At 48.6% G+C, this 27674-nt stretch overlaps 1 protein-coding gene across 1 annotated transcript; it reads right to left on the reverse strand.

Moving 5' to 3' along the window:
- Window positions 1-53: 53 nt before the first annotated feature.
- MOV10 (Mov10 RNA helicase) lies at window positions 54-23221 on the reverse strand. Its single transcript, XM_082379765.1, has 21 exons — window positions 23103-23221; window positions 22682-22899; window positions 9942-10145; window positions 9457-9692; window positions 9003-9261; window positions 7546-7680; window positions 6739-6907; window positions 5814-5968; window positions 5373-5549; window positions 5115-5262; window positions 4555-4713; window positions 4197-4300; window positions 3911-4008; window positions 3592-3808; window positions 2667-2784; window positions 2258-2449; window positions 1956-2030; window positions 870-995; window positions 700-788; window positions 324-445; window positions 54-246 (listed from the first exon to the last, which is right to left on the reverse strand). Exons 2-21 carry the CDS (start codon window positions 22816-22818, stop codon window positions 161-163), a joined length of 3006 nt encoding a protein of 1001 aa, XP_082235891.1. The 5' UTR covers window positions 22819-22899; window positions 23103-23221; the 3' UTR covers window positions 54-160.
- Between the last annotated feature and the right edge of the window lie 4453 nt (window positions 23222-27674).

The raw sequence follows: 27674 nt of genomic DNA on the forward strand, positions 1-27674 counted from the left end.
AGGTCATCCTGGGAGTTCAGGAAGCTGGGGCCAGGCTGAAGAGACAAGGAGGCTTTTGCATAGAATAAGCTTTTTTTTTTTTCAGTTTTACTTCCTCCCCCTTCCCCCAATTGTTAGCAGCTTGATGTTAGCAGCAGGGGAAGGGTCGGGTGGGCGGTCCTCAGAGCTCATTCCTCCACTCCGGCTCCACTTGCAGGGGCAGGCCCCCTTCACCCTCCCGCTCCTGGTAGTCGTGACTTTTGGGTCCTATAAAGAGAGGAGGCCAGCTTTGTTAGTAACTTACATCCTCCCTCAGCACTGTCCCCCACCTAGCCCAGCCATACCTGAGGTAGAGGGGCTGAGTTTGCTCAGATCCTGGAGTAAGTTCTGCCCCTGCTGCAGGTCCAGTTTGGCAGGGAAGGGGCACCCGGTATACCCCCCGTTTTCTTTACAGAACTCTAGGAATCTGTGGGGTACAGGGACATTCACACACACAGCTGCACAAGGCTGGCCGAGTACCAGCAGAGGCTGGAGGCCCAGCCTTGGTCCTGCACCAGGGGCCTGTGCCTTGGGGCAAGTTACTTAACCTTGGCAAATGGGGATATTGTTAAGATAAATAGATTGGAAGATTAACTGAGCCCCAAGGGTGCTTCATAAAACTACAGCTGTCCTAGGCTGGGGGCTGTGGCCACCAAGAGGGATTGCGGGTGGGATGCTCACACTTTCCAGTCGGGGTCGTGGCCCAGCAGGAGCGGGTTGCCCACCACGATGAGCAAAGCCTTGGCCCGGGTCACAGCCACGTTGAACCTCTGATGAGAAGAAGTGCTGGGGTCACGGCAGGGAAGGGCCCTCAGGAAGGAGGAGTCCCTGCCACCCCCCAGCCCCTGAACCTTGGGGTTCTTGAGGAAACCCAGGTTAAAGTCCAGATCCAGCTGCACAAAGCTCTGGCTGCTCCGCACGGTGGAGATGAGGATGACACTGCGCTCCTGGCCTTGAAACTCTTCCACGGAGCCCACCTAGAGGGGAGGGATGGCCTTGAAACTCTTCCACGGGGCCCACCTAGAGGGGAGGGATGGCCTTGAAACTCTTCCACGGGGCCCACCTAGAGAGGAGGGAGGCAGTGGGGGACCCAGGGACCAGCCCCGCCTCGCCTCAGTGAGCCTGAGGGCAATTGTCACAGTGGAGTGAGCCAGTGTCCTGCTGGGCAGGAAAGAGGACAGGATGGTGCCATGGAAGCTGAAACCTGAAGGCTGAATCCAGTTAAAGGGGTGGGGGCTCGAAAGGGTTCTAAGCAAAGAAAACAGGACTGCAAAGAACAGTAACTCAGCAGTGTTTTTCAAACTTTCCTGAAGATAATCACTCAGTACTTGTTAAAAATATGTAACCTTAGGCCCTAACCCAGACCTCCAGAATCAGAATTTCCATGGGAGAGGCCTCTAACTCTTAAAGCCCTGGGTGTCAACCCTGGCTGCACGGGAGATCACCTGAGGAGCCCGTAAAAAAACCTGATGCCCTGGCTCTGCCCCCAGATAGCTGTGTTAATTGGTTGGGTGGAGCCCTGGCGCTGGCAGCACTAAAAGCTCTCCAGGTGATTCTTATCTGAGAAAGAACTGAGCTGCCGACTGACTCAGAGGGTGGGAGAGGTGAGTGGGGACATCATCACATGACAGGTCAGGCAGGCTGGGGAGTCTGGACTTTCTCCTTAGGGCAGAGACCTTAAACCAGCCTGATCATAAGAATCATGTGAGGTGCTTGCTAAACATGCGGGCTTCCGGGTCCCATCCCAGACCTACAAGTTGGGATCTCCAGAAGTGAGAGGCCTGGGGAAAGCCCAAGTTTGTCTCAGGCAGCGAGGGTGGAGCAGGGACTTGGGCTGTCCTGCAGCAGTGGGGCAGGGACCCGAGGAGGTGTCTGGAAGTAGGGAAGCGAGGGGGACAGAAGTCAGGGAGGGAATGTGAAACAGTGGTGAGGGTCACCTTCAGGTCCTTGATGTCATCCAGTCCCCGAAGCTCCTTGTCAAGTTTGGTGATGCAGTAACGAATTTTTTCCACCTGGAAGATGGGGACAGGTGCCTTTCTCTCATGCCATTACACCAGTGCAAGAGGGTGCCAGGCAGGAGGCCAGGGAGCTGGGGGGCAAAGAGGGAGATGCAGCTGACCTCTGCACTCTTTTGGGATATGGGGCCAGCGGAGGCCTGAGCTGGACCCTCTGCCTAGTGGTCTGGCTAAGGAGGTACCACCTGGGGGGACCCACCCCTGATGGGAACTGAGGACCTGACCTGCTTCCGGTATGGGGAGATGACGCCCACGCTTCGGGGGCTCAGACGGGCTTTGCCCTTCTTGGAGGAGGGGGCCAGGAGCTGCTTCAGGTAGGAAGTCACCGTGGCAGCCTCTTCGGGGTTGAAGAAGGACGGGCTGTTACCTTCACGCTCATCCTTGCCCATTACGCCGTGAAAGATGATGGGAAAGTCCTGGACATGGAGTCAGGGGAAACCCTCAGCTGGACCTCCCTGCCTCCCTTCCCTCCCACCCTCAAACCCTTCCAGGGAGTGGGGGATCCCAGGCCTAGGTGACAAAGGGAGGGGCTCATGGCTTCTACTCAGAGCCTCCTGCTACCCAGCACCCTCAATAAGAGGGAGGCTGGGGTACCGGGGTAGGAGCCTGAGCCCCAGCCCCGCTCAGCCTCACCTGTTGAGGCAGACCCTCCCAGCGGCAGAAGCGCTCTCGGTCCACAACGTCCGCACAGGCCTGCAGCTCCCCTTCATAATACAGCTGGTTAGGAATGTCCAGGATGGTGGGGTGAGACCTGGGAGGCAGAAGGAAGGAAGAGCAAGACCAGGGGGGCGGATTAGTTCTGCCCCACCCTCAGGGACCTCCGCTCCACCTGCTTGGAGCTCACACACACTATCCTCCTGTCTTCCTGCCCACTGCATAGCAGAGTCATTCAGCTACAGTTTTTGCTGCTGGGCACTGTTAACCACAGAAAGCAGAACCAAATGTGGCTCCTGAGAACATCCAATCCACAGATTTCATAGACCAGTCAAATTTAAATGAAAACACCAAGAAATTAGGGGCCCATTCTCAAGTTTCAATTTTGCCAAGGAAGGACAATACAAAAGCAAGAATCACCTACTGTCGCCATTATTGGATGAGATAATGTGCTAAATCCAAAAATATCAGCAGTACTAACACAACAGCTAACATTTATTGAATTCCTAGTGGACTCATCTAAGGAACTAAAGATGCAGGAACTCATCTGAGCATTTTAGATATATGAACTCACTGACTAAAGGAAGCATAGCTCTTTAACTTGAATAACCATTAGGTTTATGAAAAAATACACTGTCCCTGTTTTTCTCATTTCTCCTTGGACGCCTAGAAACTTCACCTGGGACCAGCATCAGATATATTCCGGTGTCTAGGAACCACTGACCATCCCCTGAGGTACAGATAAGCAACTGGAGGAGCAGTGACGGGACTGGAGAGAATAACTCCCACCTTCCAGCTGATAGTCTTTCTGCATCACGCAGCCTCTGAGGACTGTGGGATGGAGCCGCCAGCTGGGCTTGCAGAGGGTGTGAAGGCAGGGGATGACACAGAGGGTGCGGGATACCTGTAGTTGCGTAGCAGCTTGGTTATGAACTGGGGGTTATAGCCATCAGGGCCCTTCTTGTACAGGGCATTGTAGGTGAGCAGCCGCTCCAGCAGTGAGTACCCCAGCCCATGCTTCTGGGTCAGCGGGCAACGCAGCACAGGCCCCAGCTGCCGAGGGTCTCCCGCCAGCACCAGCTGCCCTCCTGGATTGTCTGCTTCCTTGACTTCCATCAGCCCTGGGAGGTGGGTAGCGTGAGGAGAAAGGTGTGTGGTGGGACCTCCCCGATGCCACGTGGGGTGACACACTCGCAGCCCCCCCCCGCCCCCGAACCCCTCACCTGCTATGGCCACCAGGCTCTCTGGCTCCATGGAGTGGCCAGCCTCATCGATGAAGATGTGTGTGAAGTGATCGATGGGAAACTGGGCCGAGACCAACCTGGGAGGTGTCAGGCCAGGCAGGGGTCACATCCAGGCACGCGACTACCACACCTGAATGCTCCCCCAAGCTGGCCCTCCCCCCAACTCCCCAGGCACCATTCTTCCCCATTTCCCCAGCCCGCTACCTCTTAACACACGATTTAAGAGATGCACACACACACACACACACACACACACACTTCCCACCTGCTGGCAGTGATGAGCGTGGTAATTAAGACACGATATTCCTGCAGCTTCTTCTTGGAAGGAAACACGTAATCCCCCTTCTTTGCATCCCAGTTACAGCAGGGCTGAGGGTTGTGCAGGGAGGGGAGTCAGCTTGGCTCCATCTCCGTTCTCACCCTCGCTCTGGGTCTGGGCCCCCCCAGGCAATTTTGTTTACCTCTCTCACTTTACACACAGGGAAACTGAAGCCCAGAGAGCAGTCCTGACCCACCCAAGGTCACACAGCGAGTATCAGAATCCAGGTCTCCTAGTTTCCTGGCCCCAGCGCCTACCCAGAGCAGCACCCACCACCCCTTGGTCCCCCGCCTTCCCCAAGTACCTTGATGTCCTCAGGCACCATGCGGATATCCCTGCTGGGAGCCAGGAGGCGGTAGATGGAGCTGGGCAGGTGGACCCGGAGGCGCTGACAGAGGAGGTCGGCCCCCGAGTTGGACGGAGCACAGGCCAGGATGTGGGCTTTGGGCAAGTGCTTCACCACCTGGGGTGGGGATGAGCACAGTGTGGGAAGCAGCTTCTGGTCTCCAGGGGGAGGGGAGAGGGAGAAACGTGCCTGTGACTCAGGCTGGCGCAGTGTGGCATTTGCCTCCCATTGCTGAGGGAGGGAGTGACTCAAAAGGCAAGTTCAGATCGGCAGGCCCCTGCTAGTCCAGCAGCCCTTTAATGCTGGAAAACTGTTGCCGTAATTATACAAGGCTACGGGGATTGAGACGTGCAGTACCCAAGCTGCACGCAGTGCTCCACAGCCACACTGGCCCTCGAGGCCAGTTCGGGGGCGTGCGTTCAGGGAGCCGGAAGGAACCAGAACCTGGGGACAACTGCTTTGTCCCGGGGAGTGGGGGGAGTCAGAGTGTAGGCCACAGGTCTACGCTCAGGCCCCACCTGCTTGATGGCTTCCACTAAGGTGACAGTCTTGCCAGTGCCTGGAGGCCCAAAGATGATGTAGGGGGCGGGGCGGGTGGTACCCATAACAATGTGCTTCATGGCCTGCAGCTGCTCCGGGTTGGACTCCAGACTCCGGTCGTACAGCCTAGCGGAGGGGCCACAAACACGATATTGTCTGCGTCCCAGAGGCCTCCCTGACCCCGTCCCCTACACCCACACTCCAAGTGGCCCCAGAGCCCCTGCCCACAGTCTCACTTGAGCTTCACATCTGAGGGCAGCAGCGGGACCCCACGAGAGGCCACAGGGAAAAGCAGGGGACACAGCGGCCAGCGCCCCGTCAGCTCCAGGGCACGGTGCTGCACCCGCAGGGGCTGGCGGTTGAAGGTGAAGTTCACCTTGAAGGTCAGCCCATCCACAAAGCGGCTCAGGAGGCTTTGGGAAGGGGGAGAGAGAGGGGGAAGAATTCCAATTGGGGGGGTGGGCAATAAAAGGCCAGGACTCTCTCCATCTACTCCAACTCCACCCCCTTTCCCAGACCTCCAAGCAATCCTCCAGGAGAGGAAGATGGTGAGGCATCTCAGGGTCCCCTTGCCCTGTCCCTGGGGTCCCACTCACTCTGGGGAGAAACATCCTCCTCCCTTGGCCTCCGGGACACCTGGAGACCTTCCTGCAGCTCAGGGTTCCCCCAACACCTACCTTGTGGAAAAACTCAGCTTGACCCGGTCCAGTTCCACCTTGTGCACAAAGCCCTTGTAGGTGACGGGGTCCTCCTGGTGTGTCTCAGAGGACAAAAGGGCAAATAGGTGGTCACCCCGCAGCACTGAGGGGCGGCTCTCGGCCACCCCGGGAACCTATGGGGCACAAACACCAGCAAGCTTCTAGCCCGGAGATGGCCAGTGGAGGGCCCACTTCAGACCCCAACTGAGACACAAGTTCTGAGGATCTACCCTCTACCCCAGGTTCAGGAAGCTTTGCCTCTTTCCTCTTCTGCCAGACAGGGCAAGAGTCAGGGGAGATGAGGAAGGGACAAGTCTGCCCAAGGTGCTCAGAGATGCTGAGCCCAGGAATCCTGGAAACCCTCCAGGGCATGATTTCAAGACTTGGAGGCCAGCTTCCCAGAAAGTCCGGTTGCCCTCTTGGCCAGCTCTGTTCCTACTCTGCCTTTAAAATCTTGTTCAAAACTCAATTCCTGTAGGAAACTTTCCCTGATCATCCTTACCTGCCGTCCCTTCTCACTGAGCGCCTTTCTCAGCACAAGTGTGCAGGAATCCATTCTCGTGTGTAATTCCGGGCTTAGATGTACACATTCAACATCTGAGAGCTGGAGAGGGCTCTAAGAATTATCTAGTCCAGCTTCATGCTTTTCAGGTGAGGGAACTAAGGCCCAGAGATAGCAAAAGACTTGCCCAAGGTCACACAGCCAGTGGTAGCAAAGTCTAGACTAAAACCCCAGTCCTCCCTATTGCCTTGCTCTGACACCTCTTTTGGGGCCCAGATGCCCACTCGGCAACTTGCTGAGCCCTCTGGGACAGGAAAAACTTCATCTTCCTTTTGTTCTTCCCACAGCCTGTGGGTTGGCTAACTCGAGTCCATCCTCCCCGCTACTGATCCAACCCCTGACCTCCAGCGTGAGCAGCCCGGGGTTCTGGTCTACGGGGTCCCAGGTCATGGGCACCGACTCCAGGTCATAGTGCCGGATGTCGTGTTCCATCTGCAGCTCCTCCAGGTGCAGCAGCAGCCGGAGCTTCACCTCGTAATTCCTCCACTTCAGGGGTGTCTCCAGCTGGGCCCTGGCAGTGATGGGTGGGGGGGTTGGAGGGAGGGGACGGGAACGGGATGGGTCAGGCAACCCCCATGTCCGGGAGCATCCACCCTCTCCCTCTGCAGCTCTGGGACTATGAAGACATCAGGAATCGGGGAAGACTAGAAGGGCAGAGAAGCAGATGGGGGTCAGAGGCCTCCAAGAAGGGAGCCCCTGCCCCCCAACCTCAGACCTGACTCGCATGTGCACTGTGGATCCTGGAGCCTGGAACATCCTTTCTCCAAGATCCTTCTATTACTCACACCCTCACCTCATTCAAATGTCATTCTCTGCTCAAGTGTCACCTCCTCAAAGAGGCCAGGACTAGCTGCCCTCTGCAAAACAGCACAGCCCACCCCTTACCCTGCTTTAGCTTCAGTTAATTCTTCATAGCACTCATCACTCCATGAAATAAGATGATAGATGCTCACTTTCCCCAACTAGGATGTCAGGGCCATCATGTGAGTGATTCACCTTGAATGGTGCCTGGCACATGGCGTGTGCTCAGTAAGGGGAAGAATGAACTGAGCACAGGAGGCTGAGGACAGAGGCATGGGGCAGTGGGAAGAAGCCAGTGGAAAAGAAACATATAAAGCAGCACAAAGGGTGCAGATGGGTGGTACTTACTTGATCTCAGCAATCTCTTTTGGGGCAGTGAAGATACTTGTTCCCTGAAGAAGGATGGGGAGCAGCTGCCGGAGGCGGGGGGGTGGGTAGTATGTTCCCAGTGCCATACTTAACTCCAGGTCATAGCTCTTAGCACTGCAGGAGGGAGAGAAGAAAAGCTATTACAAACACAGAGACCCTTCACCTTCAGAGTCTCTGAGAAGGCCCCTCCCTGGAGGAAGCACAAGGCTCTGCTTCAAATTGCTGAAGGGGGTCGGCAGCCTTTGCCCTAGGAGACAGGACTCACTGTCTCATGAGGCTGCTCACGCCAAGGTTGGACCATCCTCATTTTTGGAAAGCATGATACTTGGAAGCATTTAAAAATATATATATATAGGGAATTTCCTGGCGGTCCAGTGGTTAGGACTCTGTGCTTCCACTGCAGGGGGCCCGGGTTCAATCCCTGGTCAGGGAACTAGGATCCCACAAGCTGCGTGGTGTGGACAAAAAAAAAAAAAGTATATACACACACATATATATGCATATAGATATGTACATAAACAATACATGTTCATCAGAGAAAAAAAATCAGAAAACAGGTAATAAATAAATGAGTAAATAAACAACATTCTAACCATCCAGGGATAACCAATGTTAACCTTTTGGTATGTAGCCTTCCAGACATTTTTCTTTGTCAAATTGTATTATACACATATATTTTTACTTATGTACTTACTTAATTTTTTTGCTGTGCTGCGCAGCACGCAGAATCTTAGTTCCCTGACCAGGGGTAGAACCCAAGGCCCCCTGCAGTGGAAGCTCGAAGTCCTAACCACTGGACTACCAGGGAATTCCCCTACACACATATTTTTAACAAAAAGAGCACAATGGTCTTACGGTTTGTTCAGTATTTTGTGAACACCTGGACATGTCAAAAAGAGCTGTTTACACATATATGATTCCATTCATATAAAATGTCCAGAGAGGGAAATCTACACAAAGTAGATGAGTAGCTGTTTAGGGCTGGGAGGGAATGGGGAGCAAAAGGGTGATAAGTAAAGGGTACGGGCTCCTTTTTGGGGTGATGAAATGTTCTAAAACGGATTGTGGTGATGGTTGCACATATCTGTGAATATACTAAAAAAAGCACAGAATTGTACACTTTAAATGGGTGAATCGTATGGTATATGAATTGTTTCAATAAAGCTGTTAAAAGAGAGAGAGAGAGAGAGAGAGAGAGAGAGAGAGAGAGAGACATGTGTCCACCTTGGCTGACTGATAATCCATCATACAGTCAAAAATACTTGAAATTTTTTCACATTGTCCTCATATCTGCTTTTCTTCCTAGACAGAAAAGGTCTCTGAGGTCTGGAGGAGTTAACTCACAGTTAGGAAAGGGGGCTCTGTGTTCTTCCCAAGGGCCCACACTGTGGTGTTGGGACACCCCCAGCCAGGACTGGGTTGGAGGGAGGACTTACCGGTCGGGTCTCTCTCCTTCCTCTATCCGGTTGGTCACCACAGGGTTTCTAGTGATCTGGGTCCGCTTGAAGGGAGTCGTGGGCTTCAGCTGTGCTGCCAGGGGGCTGTGGGCCACGACGGCCAAGAAGCGGGCAATGTAGAAAGTGCCAGCTCCTTCTGAGCCTGGCTCCCCAGGTCCTAGCAGCTCCCAGAGCACAGTGGCTGGGAAGTAGCCCACAAAGCTGGTCCTACAGTGGACATGGAGCTCATAGCATTCACCTGGGAGAGGATGGCTGAGTGAGTCGGGGTGGGGAAGGGATCCTCCCACCAGCACCCCAACACTGACATTCCCCCCCAGAGCCCCATCCCAAGGTAGGAGCCCACGGGCCAGCAACAGCACGTTCCTGAAGCATCAGACCTTCCTAGGGCAGGACTCTGTCCACCAGAGGCTCTTTCCTTTGGGAACCCACTCACCAGGGCCCAGTGGGCAGGGCAGCTCCCGGTCGTCATTGCAGAAGGCAAACTGGGGTGTCCGGCAGAATGGGAAGAGGTGGGTGAGGGTGACAGGCTGGGTTCCTCCATTCCGAAGCCTCAGGGTCAGCACCTCCTTGCGGTTCAAATCCAGGCGGATAAGGAGCTGCCCATCTCGGGCTTCATGGGGCCCCTGGACCTCCACGTCCACCCCATGTTTCCCGTGAAGATACTCAGCCCTGGGGAGAGTGGGAGTCAAGATCACGGCTGGGGCCGGAGCAGCCAAGCCTGGGGCTTGCCCTCCGAGAAAGTTACAGGCTTGGGGAGGCTGGCCAAGAGCCAGCTGTGCTCAGGAAACCCATCCCCTCCCCCAGGCCAATTAGCTCCTTTCCTGCCTTTACCCCAGTCCTTGCAGGATGGAGCCTTACCCCAAGCGGAGGCAACAGCCCCTCTCCCCAGCCAGACACGCCCCCCACCCCGTCACACACCTGTCATAAAAGATCGTGGCCAGCAGCGACTTGTGGTGTTTGCTGATCTCCGACCCCGGCTTCATTCTCCTCTTTTCTGGGAACCACACGTCGGCCCAACGGTCGAGCCCGAAGAACCTGACCCGGGTCTTGGTGACGTAGGCCAGATTGGCAATCTTCATTCCATACAGCATGGAGGAGAAGCCAGGGGCGGGGGTCCCAAAGCTGCCGGGAGCAGAGGAGACTGGGGAGTGAGGGACGGGGGCAGCAAGCTGGGGAGGGCATCTGAGGGCCGCTCTGTGCAGGACAGGACGGGGCTGGGGATGGCAGGAATTTTTAATGTTTTCAGGGAAGGCAATGGGACCCCCTCAAGACAAAATATGGTTGTTTTAAACAGCAGGTGGTGGACGGTGCACTTCTAAGGAGAAAAGCCCAACGATGGGCTATTTAATTGGAGGACTAAGGGAAGACAGAGAGAAAGGAAGATTTGTGGTGGGGGGCAGGGGGAATTTGGGACAGAAAAGATACAAACACTGAAGCGGAAAGAGCTAAAGCTGAGGGGGAAGCCGAAGAAGCTGATTCAGGGGTGTGGATTCAGGGTCCAGCCCGCTGGTGAGGAGTGAGAGAGGGGCAGAGAGTACAGATGTCCAGGGTGTGTGGGCAAGGTGGCTGATCAGACAGCAGTTTCCCCCTGAAGTCATAGGGTGCAGGTGGAACCCAAGCAGGAGGGAAAGGATCCTTTCTCCAGAGATCAAATAGCTTGTTTGGGCCTAGAGAAGGTGAAGACAGGGAAAACGTCAGAAGAACAACAACCTCGAGGTTCAGTGCCTGGAATTCAGTTTAGTCAGCTCAACAAACACTTACAGAGACCTGTTATGTGCCAGACACTGCGCTAGATGCTGGGGCTTCAAAGAGGCCTCAAGGAGCACAGACGGAACACATCCGTTCCAGCCCGCTGTCGGGAGCTCAGCGGGGTCGGCTCAGCCCTGGTGGCTTCCCGCAGAAACGGCATCAGAACTGAGTCCTGAAGGCTGAATGGGTGTCGTTCAGGCGCAGGGGGAGCACAGAGCGTGAGCCGAGGGCGGGGCGGGGGGGGGAATCTACCGAGAACACGTGCGGAGAGGCTGGGGGGACCGCCCACTCTGCCACTAGCTGAGCCATCTCGGTTACCTCGCAAAGCCTCACTTTGCTCCTCTATAAAATGGGGATAATGGCAGACTCATCTCCCGGGGTGGCTGTGAGAATTACATGAGAGACGGACACTATGGTGTCCACTTAGCCCAGTGCTTGGCACATAAGATCTCAGTAAGGTGCGCTCTGATTAGTATCACACCCAGTCTGGTTGTACTAGAGTGAAGAGTGCAAGGAAGGGATTGGCTGGAGGCAGCAGAGGTGGGCAGGGACCAGGTCTTGCATAGTTTTGCATGCCAAGCCATGAAGCCTGCACTTGACCCTGAAGGCCAGAAGCTCTCCTCTTTTACTGGCACCCAAGAGCCAGAGGACATCCCCACGTGCAACACACTTCATGGACACATTCGAGATCTGGACAGCTGACCTCCCACCCTCCATGCTTTTTAGGGAATGAAAGGAAATCCTAGCTCCTAGGAACCATGGTAATGCCTATTTAACTATGAAGGCCCAATCAGCATGGTCACTCACTAGCATATATAAGATCATTTATAGTTACAGACATTTCCCTGGTGCCCCGTGCCTATAACTCTGCCCCTCTCCCTCTCCCCAAGCAAATGAGTGATACCATTCAGAAAACTTTGAATCGGCTCTGATTTGTCTTAAAGAGATAATAAATCATTTGAAAACACAATAGAAAATGCTCAGGAAATGTTAGCTACTATTATTAGTATCCTATTAGTAGCAATAGTAGTACTAATAGTAGCAGTAGTAGTAAGAGTAGCAACTTACTTTCAGCCTGCACCAGAGGCTACACTGTGGTTACAGAACCACCCCGTTGGTGGGTTTTAAGCAGGGGAGTGGCAAGATCATATTTGCATTTCAGATCACTCAGGCATCAGGATTGGAGGATGGATTTGCTGGAGGCAAGACTGTAGGCAGGGAGACCAGTTAGAAGAAGGCCATTGCAATCGTCCAATTAAAAGATGACAAGGGCCCAAACAAGGCAGTGGTGAGGATAGAAGAGGGGACAGATCTGATATTGAGAATATAAAATTAGCAGAATTTGGCTTTGGACAGGAGAGGGAGTGGAGGCTGGGAAGAGGGAAGGAGTCGAGGACAACACCCAAACCAATGGCTTGGCTTCAGGAACTATTCCTGAGATAGGAGGTAAAAACAAGAGGAGGAGGAGGTTGGAAGGGCCGACCACAACGTTTGGGTGTGGACATGGTCAGTCTGAGATCCCCGTGGTCCGGAGGCAGCTAGTTCCATGAATCAGAAGCTGAGAACTCAGGCCAAAGGCAAAGCAGAGCTTAATATTAGGGAGACGTCAGGTAGTAGTTACAACCAGAGAGTGTGAGTAGTCTGAGAACACCTGAGGCCAGCATAACCCAGGGAGGAAGAGAAAACAGCAGCCTCCACTAAGAGAGGGAGGAGAATCAGGTATCAGGCTCAAACGCTGCTGAGGGGTCCAGGCAAAGGGACTGAAATCAGGGCGTCATCAGAAACTTTCACCCGGGCCCCATGGTCAGTGAGTCACTAATTTCCATGGTTCAGGCACACACTCAAATGCCGACAGATGCCAGACTCCACAGGTATCTGATACCTGCAGCTGTCTCAGGCACCTGTACAGTCCCATTTTTGAGTCCTTAGTGTAAGAAGGACATGTGTAATCCTATACATGTCCTTCTTACACTAACAGACTATCATCTACTATAAGAAAAGCGCAGGTGCTCTGAAATGCCCTGGAGCTCTCAGCTTAGTGCTGGGGAGGAAATGGAATCCTGAGGGGACTGGACAAACCCCGGAGCACAAGTCCTGTCTAAAGGGGGGAACTGTTACTCATCTCCAGACAGACGTTGCCAGCAGGGAATGCAGGCCCAAGATGGCCAGATCTGGCTTTTAAGAGAAGCCCAAAGCACAGTTTTAAGGTGAAATCTCCTATCTTTGGGAGCTTCTGCATGGACACATGGGCAGGAGGAACTCAACTTTGCAAGTTTTGCAACTTCTACTATAGGTGCTACCACCTAAGTAGCTTTCAAATTATACCTCACATCTATTACTACTACCCAAATTCACTTGGTCTAAGGTGACAGTCATAAAAAATTAAAAAAAAAAATTTTTTTTTTTAAATCACAAACTTAGTACATACTAGTTGAAAAAAGCACCAGTTCTTTTACACATCTAGTCACCTAGATTTCTAGGGGAAAAAAAGATGAACAATAGAAAAAACTGAATATTCAACTTAAAGAGCAAACTCCAATGACCCAGAAGTATGAAAAGATGCTCTAAAAGTAGAGAAATGCAAACTACAGTAAAAACGAGGTATCATTTTATTTCCATTAGACTGATAAAAAAGGAAAATAGGCACAACACGTATTGCTATGTGGAAAAGAAAACTCTCATACACTGCTGGTAGAAAGGTGAAGTATTACAACCTTTTGGAAAACAATCTGGCAATATCTCCGAACATCTGATATACAGATATCCTTTAATTCATGAGAATGTATCCCACGGAAAAGAAAAGTACCAACATATAAGAACATATGTTCAAGGATGCTTACTGTAGAGTCATTCTCAGTGGCCAAGAATTGAAAACGAAACAAACGCCCATAAATAGGGAGATAGCTGAATAAGTTGTAAACACCCACACTATAGAATATTACACAACCATTAAAAAGAATGCATCACACCCATTCAAATGACTAAAATTTAAAAGGCTGTCAACAACAAATGCTGACAAGGATACAAAAACACCAGAACGCTCGTGCATTGTTGGTTGGAATATAAAATGGTATAATCACTTTAGAAAAAGGTCTGATAGTTTCTTGTAAAACCAAACATATAACATAATGTTCTGATTTTTAATGAAAAGAATATATTACTATATTATGCATGGAATAAAAATTCATTAAGAAAGTAATGTGACTATAACATCTAGTGTAGACCTAGCACTGGTATTTATTCAATAAGTACTTGCTGGGAGAATGGGTGAAAGAAGTATCAAATAATTCCAGACTGTTATTTTATAGATGAAATAAGATAACAATGCAAACATTGAACCTCTGGCTGCCACACAGCACTGCTGTGCAATGGCTTGGAATGTTAAGTGTCAGGTTATATATGTTGTCCAAACTTGGGACAGCCTAACCCCAGGCAAGGTCACACCAGAAGACCAGTCCAGAAGACTTTGCTGCCACCACCAAAATAGGTTAAGCAACTTGCCCAAGATTAAAAAAAAAGTAAATATTATCTATCCTACGACTCAACAATTCCACCCCTAGGTATATCCCAGGAGAAATGAAAATATATGCCCACAAAATGACTTGTACAAGAATGTGCATAGCAGTTTTATTCAAAATAGCCCCAAACTGAAAACACTGTCCTTCAAACTATGATTTACACACACACACACACACACACACACACAATTTTGGCTGCACTGTGCAGCATGTGGGATCTTAGTTCCCCGACCAGGGATCGAACCCGGGCCCCCTGCGTTGAAAGCATGGAGTCTTAACCATTGGAACGCCAGGGAAGTCCCTGTGATTTATACTCGGTGGTAAAAAGCAACTACTGATACAACAACATGGGTGAATCTCAAACACATTATGCTGAGTGAAACATGCCTTACACAAAAGAGTACATACTACATACTATCTGATTCCATTACATAAAGTTCTAGAACAGGTACTATCTCAGAAAAAAAAAAAGATCAGAGCAGTGGTTGCCTCTGGGTGGGTAAGGGTGAGGACTAAATAGGACAGGAGATGAGGGAACTTTCTGGGGTGACGTCATATATCTTGATAGGGGGTTGCACACAGGTATATGGATTTGTTAAAACTCACAGAACGGTACACTTGAAATTTGTCTATTTCACTGTAGGTAAATTTTACTTAAAAAAAATCATAAACATGGGAATTCCCTGGTGGTCCAGTGGTTAGGACTCCGCACTTTCACTGCCAAGGGCGTGGGTTCAATCCCTGGTTGGGGAACTAAGATCCCAAAAGCTGTGAGGTGCAGCCAAAATAAATAAATAAATAAATAAATAAATAAATAAATAAATAAATAAATAAACGTATGTATATCGTAAACAAATTTTGAACTGTTTATAGTTAATAATAATCATGGTGACGTGTTTAGGGGTGAATTGTACTGATGTCTGTAACTTACTGTGAAATGCATCAAAAAATTAATATAGCTAGATGGGGAATTCCCTGGTGGTCCAGTGGTTAAGGCTCCCGCTTCCACTGCAGGGGCACGGGTTCATCCCTGGTCAGGGAACTAAGATCCCCATATGCTGGGCATATATCTGTCTAACTATCTGGATGGATAGATCAATGGGCAGGCATGTGTCAAATACAAATTAAGAAGTCCAGGTGAGGTGAAACCAAGCAGGATCCTGTGGCACAAAAGTCTTTCTGTGCCCCTTGTTTCTTGTTTGTAGAAATAAGCTTCATTCAGCCTCCTTTACCTTCCCAGAGTTCCAGAAGGCAGATTCAAACCGTTGCTAATCAGGGTCCTTCCCTGATTAGCAGAAACAAGGGAATGCAGAAACAAGGGGATTGAAGTCAAGAAACAATAGTGCAGCCTTGGGGCAGGGTCCTAGTTCCTCCTCAAGTAATATACATAACAATACCTTGGAGTTCTGTAGGAACTTAGGCCACCACCCAGGTGGATGACAGTAACTTCAGGCTGAGCAAAAGATTCCTGGAGCACCGCCCTGTTACCTCACCACCAACCAATCAGAAGAAAGTCACACACCCAGAAACTCTCATCCCAGATTTTGCCTATTAAAACTTCTCCCTAAAAACATCGGGGAGCTGCACAAGCCACCTGTTTTCCTTGCTTGGCCCTGTAATAAACCTTTCTCTGCTCCAGACTCCGAGAGTTCGGTTTGTTTGGCCTCACTGTGCGTGGGGCACACCAACTTGTGTTCAGTAACAAGGGTATATGATTGTTCACTGTCAAATTATTTCAACTTTTCTTTATGTTTGAAATTTGTCATAACAAAATGCTGGCAAAAAAACCAACAATGCATTAGAAAAATATACCAGACAATTAGGAGTCATTTCCACGATGTATTGATGAATAAAAAAATCAGGATATGAAAAAAAAAAAAAAAATCAGGATATGGAAAATGTGTATAACATGATCTTTTAAAAATAAAACAATAACAAACAAACAAACCCTGATTGATATGAGTTACCTGAGTGTGGAGCAGAATGTGGAAATGGGGGTGGGATGCTGATATGAGAGGGATCCACGACAAAAAGGATTAGATCATCATGATCCCATGTTGGTAAACTTACATAGGTGTGATCTAACTAGAGTCGGGCCTGCCTTATCCAGGGGTTCTGTATCTGAGAATTTAACCAACCACAGACCAAAAATATTCGGAAAAAAATTTCCAGAAAGTTGGAAAAAGCAAAAATTGAATTTGTTGCACACCAGAAACTATTTACGTAGCAGTTACATTGTATTTACAACTATTTACCTAACATTTACATTGTATTAGGTATTATAAGCAATCTAGAGGTGATTAAAGTAACCCGGAAGAATATGCTGCATAGGTTATATGCAAATACCACACTATTTTATGTCAGAGACTAGAGCACCCTCAAATTTTGGAATCGGCAGGGCGGGGTGCGTGTGTGTGTGTGTGTGTGTGTGTGTGTGTGTGTGTGTGTGTGTGTGTGTGTGTGTGTGTGTGTGTGTGTGTGTGTAGGGGGTGTGGTTCTGGAACCAATCCCTTTCGAATATCAAGGGATGACAGTATGCATGCGTAAAGAGATGTCAAAGAGTGGTTACCAAAAGTATTTAAAAATATTTAAACATGACGAATACCTAGCATAAAACATTAAGGGCTCCCACTCCCTCACTCCCAACTACCTGCTTAACTGTTCGATATATATATTTTCCAGGCCCTTTTCTCTGAATTAAAAAAAATACATTTTTAATTATACATATTTTTTGTGTGCTACACATACTATTCTGCAACAGACTTCTTTCACCACCATGGACAGCCTTCCATGACAACATTTTACCAAGCCACCTCTTTTGAATGGCTGCAAAGGATAGCACAGTATGAATGCATTGTGGTGTGCTTAACTATTTGTTCAGTGATAGACAGGCTGCCTACAATTTTTGGCTATTTCAAACTTTACAATAACCATCCTTCTGGGTCAAAGAGAATAATGAACCTTTACTTTGATAAGTTTTGCCAAACTGTCCTCCAAACAAGTTGTACAAACTTACATTCTCACTAATAAGCATTTGAGAGAACCCTTTCCCAGACCCTAACATCAGAAATCTTCAATCCTTTAAATTTTTGACAATCTGATAAGGAAAAGAATGGTATCTTGTTTAAATCTGCATTTCCCTGATCATTAATATAATCAAGTATCTTTCCTTCTGTTTATTAGTCATTTATATTTCTTCTGTGAACTGCTTGATGATCTTATCATTTTGCCAAGCCCTATGAACTGTTCCTCCTGCTTCTGACTTCACACCCCCTCTCCTGGTCCATCCCCTAAGAGTCTGCAGGAGTTTTCAACAAACACAAATCAGATAATGTCTCCCAATTTATGACTCCACGGTTTACAGGACTAAGTCTAACCCTTTAATATGGCCCACTCGGATGCACCACAATTAACAATGACACATCAACAACACAATAACATCATCAACAATAGAAAACATTTATTGAGCACTTACTTCGTGCTGTTCTAAGTAGCTACTTGCATTACCTCATTTACTCTTCACAACAACCCTTTGAGGTAGCAACTATTATCCCCCCATTTTAGAGAAGAAACCGAAGAACAGGTCCACCTCACATCCATTCTAAATGGCACCTCAGCCATTCCCAGCTATTGTACTGCTGCACCTCCTTCCAGACTTTTCTGCCACCGTTGGACAGCCTTGGTCTGTAAAGCCCTGCCCCCTGTTGTTTGTTGGGTGAAAAATGACTAATCGTTTAGACCCAGTTCAGGAAAGCCTACTAGCCCGAGGAATGGTATTTCAGAACACAATACCAGATTGTTACCGGTAGAACGGCCATTCCTCAGTTCTTGTCCTCTTGAGGGAAAGAATTCAATCGAGAGACAGAGAAGTTTCAAGCAGCAGAAGTTTTTAGGCGAAGCAAAAGTACCCTCTCAAGAAGGGAGGAGAGCGGGCTGTCTGGGAACCAGAAGCAGCCCTGCAGTGAGCATAAGGTTGGTTTTTTAGAGAGTGGCGAAAAGTCCCTCCCTGTGTCGTGCGTCATTTGATTGACAAGTTGATTGACAGCTTTAGCTTACGTAACTTTTCTCCTTGCGCACAGGGGCTTACGCATAAACTGCCACGCCCCACCCACAGGGGGGTGGGGGTGGGGCAAAAATTGCAACGCTGATTTATTATAAATACAGCATAACGAACCCTGGGTTACTCTGAGTCATCTCTTAGGTCTTGGTGCCCCTGCGCCAACCGGTGATGGCAGTTTGGAAAGCCCATTGGGTTTTTGATACCTTGCTTGGTCGTGAAACTGGCTGGAAGCTTAGCGGTCCTTAACCAAAAAAGGGAGGGTCTCTGGGTGTGTTCTTGTCACCCGTGGTGGGGGGTGGGGGGAGGGAAAGATGACCCTGTCCAGGATGGGGCAGGACCACTCATGTCTGACTAGCTACCTAACAACATTTGGAAGCCATCGTAAAGGGACATATAGTTCTGGGATTTACAAACTGTGGGTTGCAACTCTCATTTGTGGGTCAAGACCAGGACTTGCAAAACTGGAGTAAAATAGAATAAAAAATATCAGAGGGCAGCGAGTGAAGGTAAGTACTCTTTCAAGGACACAAACTGTTCTATGAAAGCTGTGTATACCAGACCCCAAAGTAAATGTATTTTTTACTGTGGATAGAGGTCCAGAATGATCTTTCTAAAAACCCTGATTCTGTCAGTTTCCTACTTTGAAAATTTTTGTGCTTTCCTGTTTCTGTTAAGATTAAAAACAAAACAAAACAAAGAAAAACCCACAACGCCTCCCCACGGCCCACAAGGTCCTGCCCAGTTCAGCCCCTGCCTCCCTGTGGCCTCTTGTCCCCCATTCTCGCGAGTTCACCCACAGCCTTTTAAGGTGCTACTCTCTCAGTCTGGACTGCTCTCCCCTTGCTTTACATCTGCTAACTCCATTTATCATTCGAGATTCTGCTCAAACATCATTTTCTCCCAGAAACCTCTGGTTCCTAGACTAGGTCAGGTCTCCACGTTATATGCTCTCAAGCATCCTAGACTTTTTCTCACAAGCACTTATCACAACAGAAATTAAATAAGTATTTGGTTTTAATTGCCTCCATCTTCCTTAGGTTCCTTCTGTGTATCTACAGCAATTCACACAGTTTTGCTTTGCTCATAGGAGGCATTCAGCCAATATTTGTTGAATAAGAGAATGAGTCTCTTGCCCAAGGCAAGAATCATCTTCTCTAAGAAACTTTTCACGATGCCAGTACTTATTCCATAACGGACTCCTAACCAGCACTGTTAATGATAGCTACCACTTCCAAAGCCCATGCACTCTGTTACCCAGGGGAAATGCTTTACCTATGATAGCTTATTTTGGCCTCACACAACCCTGAGAGAAAGGCAGTATTTTAAACACTTAACAGTTAGGGAAATTTGGTCAAAATCAAATGCAACTAGTAAGTGGCAGAGTCAGGATTTGAACTCCAGCTATCAAAACACGATACTAGCTCCTGCAGTACTGAATGACACGTTTGTCTACACATCTGCCACTCCCTACTAGACTACACTCTAGGGGCAGGAACCAAGGCCCAAGAAAACAGTAGATTAATTAAATATAAATTAAATATATTTGCTAAATGAATAACGAGAGATGGGAAAAGTTAAGCGTTGGGAGCAGGGCACTTCATAACATCATAAAATAACCTAGTTGGAAGGGACCTATCCCTCCCAGGGGAGGAAGTGCCCCAGAATTCCTGATACCAGGTGACTTGCTATACCTCCCCTACAGCCTTTTCTCTTATAGATCAGCTCTACCTACTAACTCAATTAGATTCTGGAAGCTTCTGTTGAGCATCTACTACACACAAGGCTCTATGCTGGGGACTGAGGGAAGGCGCCAACATGACAAAAGGCCTGTCCCTGCCTTCAGAGGCTCTACAGTCTGGTGGGGAGACAGCCACATATTAGCTCTAACACAAGGCAGGGTGTCATCTGGCTATAACCAAGAGTGAAGCATAAGCTATGAGAGCCCAGAGGAAGAAGCAATGAATTCCCATTGGGTGGATGAGGGTTGAGGTCATAGCATAAGAAAGTTCTCTCTAATCAGAACCGAAATCTCTTCCACCCGGTGGAGGGTGAGAGGGCCTTTTTTTTTTGGCTGCGTCACTCGGTTTGCTCAGTTTGCGGGGATCTCAGTTCCCCGACCAGGGACTAAACCCAGGCCAGGGCAGTGAAAGCCCGGAATCCTAACCACTAGGCTACCAGGAAACTCCCCAAGGGGGCCATGTTGAGTGAACCCAGTTCTGCCTTCTGGAGTGACACCAAAGTATAATCCTTTCCTCCAGGACAGTCTTTAAAATATTCAGGGATAACTACCTTGTCCTCTCCAATTTTTCTCTTCTCAAGGCAAACATTTCTCCCTTTCTTTGACGGGGTTTCACAAAAGAATGAATCAACATGTTAGTCTTTCCTCCTCCTCCAAGTACTAAGATATCTAGCCTTCAAGGCCAAGGCCAAGGTCAGTGCCACCTTCTCCATCGAATTCCCTAATAATTTCACGGGACTGGTATCTTACTTGCCTAAAAACAAGTACATACTAAAAAATGACTTCTGAAATCCTTTAAGTTCACCCATGATGTACAGTAAATGTGGTTTTCTATATGCCTGTTTGTGGTTATCTGACATAGCCTGTTTTCCCCCAGTACTGGAAGATATTGTGTAACTTTGATTTAGATATGACAAAGACTCTCTCTTTGACTAAACTTTAGTCAGGCCCCTCTGAACCCTCTTCTGCATTAGGCCTCAACTTTGCCCCGCCCCCAGCCCCTTACTGTCTCCTCTTAGTGATTTTCCATCCATGACCCCCTCACTCTGCTCTTGGTTATACATTCCCAGCTGTCTTTGCTGTATTGAGAATTGAGCTAGATCTCTCTCCCCATTGCAATACCCCTACTGCAACAGAATCAAATAGAGTCTTCCTCACCATTTAAACAAGTATTAGAATAATAATCTCTTTCACAGAGCCAAAAGAAGTCGTAGACTTTTGTTCAGAGCCACGTTGCACTGATTTTTTTGGACATAGGTGAATTCATGGATGTGAAGTGTTGATGATGTGACTCCATGGTAATTGTTCTTTCTGTACTTTCCTCTAGCATTTTTCTTATTATCTCTATTATAATCGTCATGCTATTTTACCATTTATTATAGTATATTGTATGCATATCATAGCCTCTTCTGCTCCCCTGGGATTGTGTATTTTTCTTTATATTCCCCACAGTGCCCAGCACAGTGTGAGGACACAAAACAGATCATCTTTGCTCCTTCTTCAGATGTTGCTCAAGCTCGTTAATGTCCCTTTTAAAACGTGACACTCATTACTGAAAACAATATTCCAGAAATGATCTGGTCAATCTGGAGAATCACTTACCTCCTGCCCCTCACCCCAAACCACACTTCTATTAACACAGTCTAACACTTCTTTGGCTCTTTTAACAGCCATATCCGCCTTTTGGTGTGCGAAAACCCACGGTCTTTTTCAACAGGTCTGTTAGTAAGCCTAAATTCCCATCACCCAGTATTTATTTCTGTAAGTCTTTACATTTATCCCTTTAAAATTGTTCCTTGGTCTTCGGCCCAAGACTGCAGCCTGTTGATAGAGGTTTTTTGAAGCACAATTCTGTGGTTTGAGAAAGAGAAGTCTCTTTGATTTTCACTTGGATGGGAACAGGCAAGGGGGACCAAACAGCCTTTAGCCACAGGATGAGAAGGGGCCTCCAGGAGACTGGCCCCAGCCCGGGTCTCCATGGAGAAGCCACAGGTGCTAATGGAGGTTTGGTACGTATGCAGTTTGTGCCCTTTTCTTCTTCCCCGAGCTCCCTGAGACTCTCCCTGCTACACGGCGTCTCTTCAGCTCTCTGGGACAGTGAACCACCGAGGAAGCAGCCCCTCGACGAGGGGGCGGGGGTCCCCGTAAAGCTTGCGCAACCGGGGGTAGCCACCAGCAGGCAGCTCGCTCCCCGCGCTTCCGCAAAGCATGGGCCCCCTCCCGAGCTCCCCTCCCCCACGCCGAGCGCTGCCCCCCCACAACCCGCTCCCGCGGGCGGCGCGTGGGCGCAGCACCCGGCTCCCCGGACTGGTCCCGCGCCGCCGGGGGAGCGGGATGCCGGGGAGGCTCTCCACGGGGACTCGGCGCAGGGGCCCGGCCCGGGCAGAGCGGGCGGGCTGCGGGCGGCGCTGGCGGCGCGGGCGGGGCGTGGGCACTGAGCGGGAGGGGGGACTGCGCGGCCCCGGGACCGGCCGGAGCCACTGGGGGAGCTGCGTCCCTCCGCGCCCCGGGGCGGGAAGGGTGGCCCCGCCGCCGGGGTCGTGGCGGCAAGCTGGGCCCGCGATTTGGGGCCGGGGAGTGGGCCGGCCCGTACCTGGTCTTGAAGTCCTGGTTATAAATGGTCCGCAACCGCTCGCGATCTGTCTCCCTGTCCAGTCCCCGATCGACCAGGAAATTCTCGAATCTCTGGCCCGTCTCCCGAAGCTGCCGGCAGCTGAACTTACTGGGCATCGCGGCGGCGACTGCGGCCCAGGCAGGAGGGTTCGTAGAAATGAAACTGAAAGTCGCCGCCGCGGCGGGAAGTTGGCGGCCCTAGGATGAGGGTGCAGCAGGGGAGAAACCCCCTAACTCTGACCCCTGATCCTGCAGGCTCCCTTCTCCCCCCACCAGGCTTCCCTCCTCCGCTCTTTTCCTACCTGAGCCTTCCCTTCGGTCTCTTCGTCCTATCCCCTCCCCCTCTTCCCATTAACTCTTTCCTAAGGAGTCTGACCCCTCCCTCAGGGCCCTCCCCTTACCCCAAGCTCCCTCCCCTGGCTTCCAGCCAGAATCCGAACGTGGCTATCGCCTGGGGCCCCCTGAACCGTCCGGGAGGACTTCCTAGCCTCAGCTTGGGCTACTCCCACGCCCACCTCCCAGGACTTCGGGACTTATTGAAAAGCAGGGGAGCAAAGGGCAGGGACTGGGACCTGGGTCGGCTGCAGCTGGACTGGGGCGGCTTGTCCAACACCTCCCCCAGACAGCCTGGGACACAGGCAAGTACGGAAGCGAGCGGCACGCCCCCCCTCCCTCCCCCATTTTCCCTTCTCGGGGTTTCAGACGCTTGGAGGAAGGCGTAAGAGCCAAGAAGTTTGGGGGGAAAGAACGAAGTGTCTCTGATAAAGGTGAGTACGCGTGGGAGGGAGGGACAAGGGACTCAGCTGGGACGAAGAGTCATTACTTTTCTCTGTCACATAGGCTTCGTTATGTGGAGAGGCTTAAGCCACATATTTGGGCACTTAATTGCACTCCAGTCTGTATTACTCTTTGTTACTAGTATTTAGCTAAGGGTTGCCCTAGTCATCAAACTATTAGCTTCTTGAGAGCAAGAGACTGTTACGTCAGGCAATAAATGGTTAATAGCTACAGCATCAGTACCAGGAAGAGAAGTAAAAGAAGTTTCAGAAGACGGACTGTTAAGACAAACTAAAGGGGGTAGGGCTACAACAACAAACCTAAAACAAGCCTCAGCATCTATTTATCTTCTGAATAACAAAAACACATACACTAGGATGGAGCAAAGATAATAAAAGTTACAGTAAAAAAATCTTTAAACAAAAATACCAGAGTTCCAAATATATCCAAGGTGGTGCTGTTCTCCGAAGTAATTCCCTGTAGGAAGCCACACGCTCTTTCTAACCTAGTGTGAAGAGTGCCCAGAACCCAGATCATGCTCCAGTTGGGCTACCCCTGTACCTTTTCCCAGGCCAACAACCAACTAAAGCCAAGAAAAACAGGCTTTAGCAACAGGAAATTCAATGTCAGTGGGAACCAAAGCTACAGGGAGGGGGGAAAACAGAACAGGGGAAAATCTTGTCTTAGAAATTGCTTATGCAAAGTAGGGGGAAATACTAGGAATGTAGCCAAAGATTTTTATCTTTTTTCTCCCCCAATTATCTGGTGAGGCCTGAGTATTAAAGAGAGTGAACTCCTCAGAACTGCATTGTTACTTACCATTTCAAAAACCTATCTATCACCCACCATACCCAAACTGAATGTCTGGCTCCATTCTTTTTTTTTTTTTTTAACATCTTTATTGGAGTATAATTGCTTTACAATGTTGTGTTAGTTTCAGCTGTATAACAAAGTGAATCAGCTATATGTATACATATATCCCCATATCCTGGCTCCATTCTGATCCACAAATCTAAGCCCCCATTATTCCTGAGTACATAACCTCCCCCTTCTCTATTTATGCCTGTCTCCTGGATGTTCACAAAACATACACAAATAGCTGTAGTATAGTAAAAAATGGGTGAAAATGTGATGTTATGTGGCTTTTGTTACAAGGGAACCTCTCTAAACCAGTTTCGTCTGTAAAAATCCACTTCCCTTGGAGTTGTAATCGTTATTTTCACATGTGACTGTCTATCTAGATGGCTAGAATGGTCTTCCTTCCCACCTTTCACAACCAGCTCAGGTCTCACTTTCCTGAAGCCTCCCCAAATCCATCTGTACTTATAAGTATCTGACTTTAAAGTAGTGAGGTTGATTTTAGTTTGGGACTAAATAAGCACTGGAGGCAATCTGAAAGTTAACTCTGGCCAATGACATTACTGGAACAAACCTAGAGCCTCCGAAGATAACCATACTTTGGAGAAGAATGTTAAAAGCCCTGTTTTTTTCAAAATTCTCGTTACTCTATAGTTACTTGGAGTCTACAATTCAGCATTTGAACTGTCTCTAACTTCATGTATTCCAGTAAGACTGTACTCTAAGGCAACTAGAAACAGCCCTTAAACTGAGATGCTGAAATTGGTCAGTCTACCACAGACCAAAGGAATGGCTGTGGCAGGTACAGTTGAGCCTCGTTATTTGCAGATTTTGTATTTGCAAATTCACCTACTCGCTAAAATTAGGAACCCCCCAATCAATATTTGTGTCACTTTTGTAGTCGTCTGTGGATGTGCAGTGGCAAAAAAAATTTGAGTTGCCCAATGTGCATGTTCCCAGCTGAAGTGGAACAAGGCCATGTCCTGCTTTCTTGTTTCAGGCTCATATAATAAAAATCCTTTTCGTGGTCTATTTTGTGGTCACGTTTTTTGTACTTTTTTGTTGATTTCACTGCTTAAAATGGTCCCCAAGCCTACGTAGTGCTGAAATGCTGCCTAGTATTCTTAAGAAGGCTGTGATGTGCCTTACAGAGAAAATTCCCATGTTAAGTTCCTATGATAGCATTAGCTGTCAGCGTGAGTTCAATGTTAATGAATAAAAATGAATATTAAATAAGGTGATTTAAATAAAAACAAATAAACCAAGATTATGTATTGATCGGTTGACAAAAATGTTGTGACCAGAAGCTTGCAGGAACCTAACTCTGTATCTCCTCTAGGAGCAATGTTTCAATATGTGCTAATTCAGTGTTTGCTGGCAACTTTACAGAACATAACCACAGTAAATGAGTCAACATACGTAAGAATGCTTTTTGATACATTTGGTTTCTGCCCTCAGAGGGCTTAGATCTACCCTGTTTTTTTTGTTTTGCTTTTGGCTGCACTGCACGGCTCTTGGAATCTTAGTTCCTGGAACAGGGAATGAACCGGTGCCCCCTGCAGTGGAAGCATGCAGTCCTAACAGCTGGACCACCAGGGAATTTCCTACTCTGTTTTTTAATATATACTCTGTTCGAGCGAGAATTTTAGTTAGCTCAGCTTATCTTATGGGACCAGCCAGTTTTGTTCTATATTTACCAGTCTTCTTTTCTTTCTTTGATTTCCCAAGTAGTAAGTCGCTTGGTAGTTCTATTTAAATTATGAATTTATAAATTGGCATTCAGATTGTATCAGTCTTTTGTGAGTTTGGAGAAAATGTGCCAAGGTTTGCTAAGTATCTCATGAATCTAGATGAGTTCTAGTTTATAAAAAAGAACAGGCAGGGCTTCCCTGGTGGCACAGTGGTTAAGAATCTGCCTGCCAATGCAGGAGACACGGGTTCGAGCCCTGGTCCAGGAAGATCCCACATGCCGTGGAGCAACTGAGCCCGTGTGCCACAACTACTGAGCCTGCGCTCTAGAGCCCGCGAGCCACAACTACTGAAGCCCATGCACCCAGAGCCCGTGCTCCAAAATAAGAGAGGCCACCGTGATGAGAGGCCCACGCACCACAACTAGAGAAAGCCCGCGTGCAGCAACGAAGACCCAACGCAGCCAAAAATAAATAAATAAATATATTTATTAAAAAAAAAAAAAAACGAACAGGCACTAGAACTAGGCAACTAACAGAAGCACAACCATCCAGGCAGAAATGAAACAGTAATTTCAAAATTTCAGCAGTGTAATTTCAAAATTTCAAATATAGGAGTGAGGCCTCACAGAAAACTCCTCTCCCTCTGGCTGGGAAACTTTTGCCCTAGGATACCATAGGCTGATTTCAGCAGTGGGATAAAATAGACACAATTCAAGCAAATACTCTGCTGAAGGAGGTTAAGGAAATCAGGAGGTCTGTGTAGGACTTGGCAAGGAGAGTTGACTTCCTCCCAGTTATAAGAAACCAAGGGCTTTAGATGGCCAAGAGATTTGAGTCTTTACAAAAGTCTGTATGGACTAAGGAAATCAATGGGGCAGGCTGATGGGGTTAGTAAGTTAAAGGCAAAGCCCAGAATGCTTGAACCTGTACTACAAGTACATAGTGTAGTATACCTAAATGTCCCTCAGAGGGGTGGGAATTTGAACTGGCCTTGAATGGAAGGTGAAGCACTGAAACGCCTCTGGTTCCATTTTGGGAAACAGGACAGAAACCTTTCCCACATGTCTGTAAGCAAGTTAAACTCATATGGAAAGAAAGCAGCATTTAGAGTTAAGTTGATGTGAAATATTACCCAGGTTCACGGTGCAGGGATTCTTTCACTTCTACTTCCTACCTAGTAACTATAATTACTTGGGCCTTGTTTTCTGAGTGATAGGTAGAGAAGATAACTAGATTTTTCTTTTTGACAGAAATGGAAACCCCAAAACAAAGCCTTTGAAACACCAGTAGCCACTGAGTGTAAAGCAATATGATCCATAGAGAAACTGCTCAAACTTTAAAAAAGAAAAAAAGGTGGGGGAGGACTTCTCTGGTGGTCCAGTGGTTAAGACTCCACGCTCCCCACTGCAGGGGACATGGGTTCAATCCCTGGTCATGAAACTGTGGTCCACATGGCATGGCCACCAAAAAAAAAAAAAAAAAAAGCTGTTCTTTCCAAGTCTTTGGATAGTCACTGAATTTATACTAGTTGAAGGTAGAAACCAATTTCAGAAACCCTGAACATTCTCATCAAATAAGATCAATTCCAAATCTTACCTTGAGAACAAGGGCTGAAGAGACTGGCTCAAAAAGGAGAGACTCAGACAA

The sequence above is a fragment of the Balaenoptera borealis genome (genome assembly GCF_965194805.1).
Source record: "Balaenoptera borealis genome assembly, chromosome: 1".
NCBI lineage: Eukaryota > Metazoa > Chordata > Mammalia > Artiodactyla > Balaenopteridae > Balaenoptera > Balaenoptera borealis.

What these genes read in the sequence shown, in the direction of transcription:
- MOV10 (XM_082379765.1), bottom strand. Translation starts at nt 22,818, where the DNA reads ATGCCCAGTAAGTTCAGCTGCCGGCAGCTTCGGGAGACGGGCCAGAGA. An exon ending in TAGTGGAAGCCATCAAGCAG is followed by an intron (nt 4,714 to 5,114) that starts GTGGGGCCTGAG and finishes TCCCCACCCCAG; the next exon opens with GTGGTGAAGCACTTGCCCAA. An exon ending in AAGCTGCTACGCAACTACAG is followed by an intron (nt 2,785 to 3,591) that starts GTATCCCGCACC and finishes TCTGCCTCCCAG; the next exon opens with GTCTCACCCCACCATCCTGG.